This window comes from Terrapene carolina, unplaced genomic scaffold, assembly GCF_002925995.2.
Source record: "Terrapene carolina triunguis isolate 2854851 unplaced genomic scaffold, T_m_triunguis-2.0 Scaffold95, whole genome shotgun sequence".
NCBI lineage: Eukaryota > Metazoa > Chordata > Testudines > Emydidae > Terrapene > Terrapene triunguis.
This window is the reverse complement of record NW_020664446.1, coordinates 12101120-12109823: the sequence shown is the minus strand read 5'-3', so window position 1 is coordinate 12109823 and position 8704 is coordinate 12101120. Positions and strand designations below refer to the sequence as shown.

The following is an 8704-nucleotide window of genomic DNA, read 5'->3' as shown; positions in this document are numbered from 1 at the left end:
CCCACCCCCTTGACAGTAATGGAGAAGGAACCAGCTATTGTCCTGGGTTTGTTGTTTGTTGTTAAAGGTAGCTCAGTTTTGCTTAGATCTGTTACCCCCACGGATGCTGTCACGTGGGGGCTGTAGTAGTAGCAGCAGCTGTGACAGACTCGAGGACTGGCTACCTAGGAGTTCTGACACGCAGCCCCTTTTAGACACACGCCTGCTGGAGTTGCAGTCAACTTTGCAACGAGCTACTTTAGCACCAGTGGGTACAGCTGCTGTATGTGACCTCACAGGGAGGAGCTTTCAGAGAAGGGAGCGAGAGAAACTGACTGGAGCCAGAACAAGAGGCTGAGAAGTGTCTTTAGGACAGAGAAATACATAACTGGATTGGTGGGAAAGCGATCGTCTTCTCGTGGGGGAATCCGCGGGCACCTGGGAGGCTGAAATAACCGAGCCACTGCAAAAAACCCGAGCCCTTGTCTGGATCTGCCTACAAACCAGATGGAAAAATTTAAAGGTAAGCTAGGAAGGGTGCTGATTATTCCTGGGTGATAGTGCTGGGTAGGGCTAGCGTGTGGGTGGGAGCGGAGAGGTTTTGTGGGGGAAACACGCCTGCAGAGGGATCTCTTCCCCCCCCTTCGTGGGTTTAAAGGGGCTTGGGGAGCCGATCCCAGTTTTCTTTCAGTTTCTGGGAGCCGCCTTCCCAGCATGTATCATTGGCGGCTGATGGGTTTCCGCTGGGGACTCTGCTCGCTGGAGTGGACGGATGCTCGGCTGGGGGCTGGGATTCGGCTTGAAATTCCAGCTCGAGCTTCTACACTGAACAACTCGCCCCAGCAGCGGCGCGTGTTTGGGTTGATTTGGTTTTTGTGTGACCCCCCCCCCCCCCCCCCCCCCGCGCGCCGGCAGTTTCAGGATCCTCGGGAAAAGGGGGTGGGGGCAGGGCTAGACACCCTGCTGTGTATTGCCGTGGGCACGTTTTCAGAACGGGCTCAGTTTGGGGGTGTCCCCCCACGGGCTCCGCCGCTTGGCTCCGTTGGCTGCACGCCCCGAGAGCCGCGGGGGCTTTCCTGGGGTGGCTGATGATTAACAAGGAGCGAGGGGAAGTTCAGGGATCGGGCAAAACTCAAGCCCAAAAAACCAGTCCGGGGCTGGAGGAAGCGCGAGGGAGACGGAGTTCCCCTGGCCGGGCCGGTCGGTTTCAGGTGGGCTCCTTGTTGCTTTGAGAGCAGTGGGGCGGCGTCCAGGCGAAATGGAAACCGCAGCAAGTGCGGACAGGCGCAACCCCAGTCAATAGAAGCGGGGGACGGAGCCGATTTCCTGCTTCCGAGCCAAATCCTCCCTCCGCGCCCCTGCAAGAGGCGGCTGGGACGGGGAGGTGAAGCCGGTGTTTCAATAGAAGGGTGATGGGTGGTCGCTGGTGCAGGGAAGCCAGTGGAAAGACGCCGGTTGATTCGGGGGTGTGTGTGTGTTACAATCCGTCTGACTAATCCAATGCAGCTCTGGCTGAAGACATGCACAGCCCAGGACTCGCTCAGGGGCACAGACCTGTACAAAGGGAACTTGGCCCCAGAAAGCGAACCCCGAGGATGTGCTAAAATTCCCAGCCCCGGCAAAGCGGACCTGCCTCCTTTTGCTTCTGCAGCAGAGCACACCCACACGAGTTGCGTTATTTCAGAAGGACGAGCTGCTGGAGGGGAAATAGGTGGTTTGTTCCGCTATTGAGCGGAGTGGGTGGTTTTTCTAATGAAGGCTCTGGGTTGCGGAGTCAGTGGGCTGTACCGTGTGGAGCCAGAATCTGCTCTGCTGTGTTGGTGTAACTGCACCGAGGTCAATGGGTCACTAGGGCTAATGCCGGTGTAGCTCAGACGTGCTCCTGAGACAGAAGCCACAACGGAGGAAAGAAAGGGCACGACAGTCTAGCCAACAAGGATGTCTCCTCCAAGATTACACCTGTCACGTCTGTGGGAAAAGCTGCAGGGCACAAATGGGGCTCCTCAGACACTGAAAAACCAATGAACCTCCTTGGCTGACATCGTCCAGGGATAGCTGAAGAGAGCAAAGATAAAAATCAACCTGGCCCTTGGGGTGGCCTGTTTTTAAATTCTTTGCAGGCTGCACACACCTGCTGACTGTCCCTATTTAGGAAAGGACAATCACAGGGCAAGACCCTCAGCTGGGGTAAATCAGCCTGCACCTACACCAATTTCTGCCAGCTAAGGAGCTTCCTGTGCAGACAGAGCCCTGGAGAGTAGACACAGTCTACTGCCAGAAGGGGCCTGTCAGTGCAGGAATGCCACCTCCCTGAACAACATTAGCTACATTGATTGAAAGTCCCTTTCCAGCACTATAGCTGCACCCACACTTGAGAGTAATCCTAGCATAGCTGTGCCAGTCTGGTGTGTGGAAAAAGCCATATCCTTGAATGACATAGCTATGCCAGGATAAATGTAGACCAAGCCTCGGGCAAAACATAACTTGGTCAACTTCAACCACTCTCTTCTGGCCAAGAAAACAGGGAGGATGCCCTAAACTAGTGGGCACTTAGGGTCTGATCCTGCTCCCATACAAGACTCCCATCTCTAGAAGGAGGAGCTGATCTGTTCTCTGTAAGGAAAACCTATAAATGCTTGTGCTGCAGAACAGAAGTAGCAGTTGCTTTATTCACTGGGCCCCCTCAGGATGTTTTAGTGATTTAACAGGGAATTTTGTGCTCAACCAACAAGTTCCGGCCTGACTTTTGATTTAATTGATGCTTGTTAGTGTCGGGGCCACTTTGTGCTTGTTAGTGTCGGGGCAATTTGCCCCAGGCCCTGCAGGGGCCCCGCCTCCGCCTCCAGGAGCGGCCCTGGAGAGCGCTGCAGCGGTGTGGCCTGAGCTCCTCCCACTGAGTCAGAGCCATGTGGTAAGGGGGCGGGGCTGCGACCTCCGGTCCCGCCGGAACCACGCCGCTGCAGCGCTGTCCAGGGGCCAGGGCAGCTCCTGGACGCGGCGCGCTGAGGTTCCGAGAGAGGGGAGAGGCGGCGGTGGTAACCCAGGAGCGACCCTGGACAGCGCTGCTGGGGGGCGGTCAGGGGACGGGGAATGGGGGGGTTGGATTGTGGGCATTCCGGGGGTCTGTAAGGACTCAGCGGGGGGTGGATAGGGGCCGGGGCAGACAGGGGAGGTTGGTGGGGGGTGGGATCCCGGGGTGGTGGTTGAGGTGGGGTGAGGGGACAAGGAGCAGGTGGGTCAGGGATTCTGAGGGGTCCAGTCGGGGGAGCAGGAAGTAGGTGGGGGTCAGATAGGGGGCAGGGCCAGGCTGTTTGGGGAGGCACAGCCTTCCCTACCCTAAAGCTCATTAAGCAGTTTGAGGCTTGCAGACAGCTATTTAACACAATGAACCAAGCTGATATCTTTTCCCTTAGGGCTACCATCCCTTTCACTTCTCAAATTCCAAACTATAGTCTACATTTAATTTCAGTGCCATAGGGAGATTCATGTCAGGGGAGGGGAGCTTCATTTCAAATTAGCCACTTTAGATTAACAGTGATAGAGCCAAGAGAGCCATGGGGGAGGGATCACATGACAAGAGCAATGTCATACACCACCTACCTCCTTCCCAAACCTACCAAGGGAGACCCCCCCCCTCCCCTGCATTCCCCGAGGCTCCAGAGGGGTTAATTCAGTGGTTCTCAAACTTTTGTACTGGTGACCCCTTTCACTTAGCAAACCGCTGAGTGCGACCCTCCCTTATAAATTAAAAACACTTTTTAATATATTTGACACTATTATAAATGCTGGAGGCAAAGCGGGGTTTGAGGTGGAGGCTGACAGCTCGCGACCCCCAGTAATAACCTCGTGACCCCCTGAGGGGTCCCGACCCCCAGTTTGAGAACCCCTGGGTTAATTTAATTTTAGCACCCTGTGTCCATTCACATGCATGTGCTATTTTGAGCATTTCAGTTTTCACAACAGAGGCTCATCCCAGATTCTGGAACAAGCTCAAATGCTCAGTTCGTGGAGTATGTACATAGTCTGTACTAAAGACAAACCCCCAGTAACCGTCTCCAGTTTGTGAGGGACCCCATGGAGCCAGTCTCTAAGAAACAGATAAATTCCTGGAGGTTAAGTCCATTAATGGCTATTAGCCAGGGTGGGTAAGGAATGGTGTCCCTAGCCTCTGTTTGTCAGAGGGTGGAGATGGCTGGCAGGAGAGAGATCACTTGATCATTACCTGTTAGGTTCACTCCCTCTGGGGCACTTGGCATTGGTCACTGTCAGTAGACAGGATACTGGGCTGGATGGACCTTTGGTCTGACCCACTATGGCTATTCTTATGTTCTAATCTAAATGAACCCAAAGTTATGGAGACAGATATGTGTCAAGGAAGCCAGCAGTGTATCAGAAACCTGGAAAAGTCTCTGACTGGATGGGCTCAGGCGTTTGGTCACAAGCTGAGGTGGTTCAAAAGTTTTGGATTTTTTTTAAGCAGAATTTTTTTATTGTTTCTTTAAACAATCAAACACAGCAAGCAGCAAATATTTGGCCACACACTTCTGAAACCCCAAATCATGTTCAGGTTTTGGCAGACTAATTTCAGCTTTTCAATTAAAAAAAAAACACAACAAATTTGGAAGGAAAGCAGACATTGTCCATGATTTTTTCTGCTTTTTAAAAACCCCTAGTTTTCGATCCAAAAAAAGTTTTGACGGAAAATATTTGTCCAACCCTTTTAATGAGCTTTAGTGCCTTTTAGCACGAGCTGATGCTGAGAACCAGTGATATCTTGTAAAGGTGACTTGAAAAGAAGTTTTCTCAAAACTGGTTTGTGCCGAGATGCGGAAGGTTTTTAAATGTTTATTTTTTCCCAGGGCCGCCCGGGGGGGCGGGAGGGGGGGGACAAGTGGGGCAATTTGCCCCGGGGCGACAGGGGCCCCCATGAGAATATAGTATTGCAACTTTTTTTATGGAAGGGGCCCCCAAAATTGCTTTTCCCCAGGCCCCCTGAATCCTCTGGGCGGCCCTGAAGTTAGTGTGACAGCAACAAGATTTTATTAGAACGGAAGTAGCTGCACCAAAGCTGTGGTGATCATGCCCATTTTAAATGAGGTTTAACTGACCTGATGTAACCCACATACCTCCTGGTTGTGGTGTTCTGTCCCATCTAGCAGCACCGAGACCACTTAGAGGGTATGTCTATACTACCCGGATCGGCGGGTAGTGATCGATGTATTGGGGATTGATTTATCGCGTCTTGTCTAGACGCGATAAATCGATCCCTGAATCGACACCTGTACTCCACCTCAGCAGGAGGAGTAAGCGGAGTATCTGGGACTCGCCGCTGTCAGGACTAAGATGCTTTGACTTCAGCTCTGGAGCTTAGTGCATCAGCCAAAAGCCAACCGGCTGTTAGCTAAGGCTGTAGAGCAAACTCATTTTCTCTCTCTGGCCTGGGCTACACTAGTGGGGGGATTCGAACTACGATAGGCAACTGGGGGGGGAGAAGGTGCTTGCCAGGGACAGAAGAAATGTATTTGGGTGGAGGATGAGCTACTTCCACTAGTGCCTTGGCAATGTATTGGCATTGACAAGATAGGTTTTTTTTTTTTTTTTTTTAAAACCTAACGAACCCATATAACTCCAACCAAAGCTTGATTTCTAGTCAGATCTTTCAGAGAAGGACAGGTGGGGCTCCCCTTGTTCTTGGCTGTTTGGGTTGGAAGAAGTCGGCAAACTGCATTTCTTTTCACCTGAAGATCTCCAAGCATTTTGCAAACATCAAGTAGGTCTCGCAACACTCCTGCAGGCTAGATGTGTTGTACTGTGCCCACTTAAGCTATATCTACACTAGCAGGAAAGGGGGTATTTTAACATGTTAACATCTGAGTGTAAATAAGGGTTTACCCTGACCAGCTAACGCATGTTAAACGAACAGCTTGCCTTGTCTAGTGAAGACAAGGCCTTAGAGCTATGAGCAGACATAATCAAAGCACAGAAAGGTTAAGTGATGTGCCCAGGGTTAAATAGCAAGGCAGAGCTGGGAATAAAACGGAAGAGTTCTGACTCTTACATATCTAGACTAGAGTTTTTGGCCCTTCACTAACTCAAGTTCATTGGCGATCATTTTGAGTTAACGAATATGATTATAAATGCTAGTCTACAGGCTCCACAAGTGGTGGTGCTGTAATCTAGAACTCAGTTTAGGATAATGTTTGCAGTTGTTAGTTAACTTGATCTAATTGGCAATCTCTGAACTAGAGTTAAAATGGGACAACATGTTATACTCTAGTCAAACCCTACATCCTCTCCTGTAACAGCTAGCGTACTGCCTCATTTAACATCTGTTTAAAAACAATATAGATGACAAATGACTGTCCTCCATGTAACATGCCTGTCCTGTCATGAAAGTCACCGTGTGGGTGTTTGTGGAGGGAGCAGAGGATGCCACTGCTGGGAGTAGGCTGGAGCACCTCATTTACTCAGTGGGGATCCAAAAGAAGAAACTCATTTTGATTGTTGTGACTGGCTTCCAAAACCACAACCCAACTCAATAATAGATCCACAGTAGCCACCCTCAAGCCAAATCCCATCCTACGCACAATCACCCAAGCCAGATTATTACCGCTGTCTCTCTTCTAGTATAGATGCATCTCTAGCCTCAACAGAGCACCTGAGGATCCTGGAGTTTGCTGCTTGTGGATGAGTGTCCCAGTATTCTATATCGGGGGTAGCCGTTTTAGTCTGTATCCCAGGGCCGGCTCCAGTCACCAGCCCAGCAAGCAGGTGCTTGGGGCGGCCAATGGAGAGGGGCGGCATGTCCGGCTCTTTGGCAATTCGGCGGCGGGCGGGTCCCTTGGTCCCTCTCAGAGCGAAGGACCAGCCGCCGAATTGCCGCCGAAGACTGAAGCGGCTGCGGTAGAGCTGATCGCGACTTTTTTTGCTGCTTGGGGCGGCAAAAACCCTGGAGCCGGCCCTGCTGTATCCACAAAAACAACAAGGAGTCCAGTGGCACCTTAAAGACTAACAGATTTATTTGGGCATAAGCTTTCGTGGGTATAGATTCCGAGGCCAGCAGGGACTGTTGTGATAATCTAGTCTGACCGTTTGTTATAAACTCCCCAAAATCATTCCTTTGAGCAGATCTTTTAGAAAAACATCTAGTCTTGATTTTAAAAATTGCCAGTGATGGAGAATCCACCATGACCCTTGGTAAACTGTTCTAATGGTTAATTACCCTCACTGTTAAAGATGTATGTTTTGTTTCATGTTCTGAATTAGTCTAGCTTCAACTTCCAGCCACTGGATCATGTTATACCTTCTCTACTAGATTGAAGATGTGATGGGTTTGGTCACAGAGGCCCCCTTGGGACAGTCACCTGATGTGCTGAGATTACCACTGAGCCCGTTTTCCCTGCCAGCTTGGGACTCCAGAACTCTGCCTTGTTGAGCCAGAGACGCTAGTCTGCTGCAACAAAGATCCACGTCTGGTCCACACCCCCAAAGCTGCAGACTTTAACCAAAAACTGCTCAACAGATCACCTATCTCCAGCACCCAGACACCCAACTCCCAATGGGATCCAAACCCCAAATAAATCCATTTTACTCTGTATAAAGCTTATACAGGGTAAACTCATAAATTGTTCACCCTCTATAACACTGATAGAGAGAGATGCACAGCTGTTTGCTCCCCCTGATATTAATCATTTCCTCTGGGTTAATTAATAAACAAAAGTGATTTTATTAAATCCTACTTTTTATACTTAAGTGGTTTTAAGTACACTTCTACCCTGATATAACGTGGTCCTCGGGAGCCAAAAATCCCTACCGTGTTATAGGTGAAACCTGTTAAATCGGGGTAGAGGCAGCAGGGCTCCAGCGGTGATTTAAAGAGCTCGGGGTTCTGGCCGCGGGGCGCCCCAGGTCCTTTAAATCGCCACCCGAGCCCCGCTGCCGGAGCCCCAGGGCAGTAGCGGCAGGGCTCCGGGGGTGATTTAAAGGGCCCGGGGCTCCCCGCAGTAGCCGGAGCCCCGGGCCCTTTAAAGCACCGCCCGAGCCCTGCTGCCGGAGCCCCGGGGTTACCGCACTATATGCGAACCCGTGTTATATCGGGTCGCGTTATATTGGGGTAGAGGTGTAATAACAGACAAAACAAAGTAAGTTACCAAGCAAAATAAAACAAAACATGCAAGTCTAAGCCTAATACATTAAGAAACTGAATACAGGTAAATCTCACCCTTAGAGATGTTCCAATAAGCTTCTTTCACAGACTACACTCCTTCCTAGTCTGGGCCCAATCTGTTCCCCTGGTACAGACCTTGTTAGTTCCAGCTCAGGTGGCAACTCAGGGATTTCTCATGACTGGCAGCCCCCTTTGTTCTGTTCCAGCCCCTTTTATAGCTTTGGCACAAGGCGGGAATCCTTTGTCTCTCTGGGACCCCACCCCTCCTTCTAAATGGAAAAGCACCAGGTTTAAGATGGATTCCAGTTCATGTGACGTGATCACATGTCACTGTAAGATTTCATTACCCACTGGCTGGCGCACACATATACAGGAAGCAGGGCCGGCTCTGGCTTTTTTGCCGCCCCAGGCAAAAAAGCCTCCGGCCGGAGCCGGGGGGAGGGCGCCGGAGGGGAGGGCGGCCAGAGCCCTGGGAGGAGGGCGGCGAGCCCCAGCGGGGGCTCGGCTCTCCCCCCGGTGGGGGCTCGGCTCTCCCCCCGGCGGCCAGAGCGCCGGGGG

At 51.3% G+C, this 8704-nt stretch overlaps 1 protein-coding gene across 3 annotated transcripts in view; it reads left to right on the top strand.

The window, feature by feature from the left end:
• Positions 1 to 317: 317 nt before the first annotated feature.
• AFAP1L2 (actin filament associated protein 1 like 2) overlaps positions 318 to 8704 on the top strand; it is a 124325-nt gene continuing 115938 nt past the window's right edge. For all 3 annotated transcript variants that reach the window (XM_026650977.1, XM_026650976.2, XM_026650975.2), the window contains exon 1: positions 318 to 502. In XM_026650977.1, the coding sequence (XP_026506762.1) occupies positions 487 to 502 (16 nt within the window). In that variant the 5' untranslated portion in view covers positions 318 to 486. The remainder of the gene's footprint in view (positions 503 to 8704) is intronic.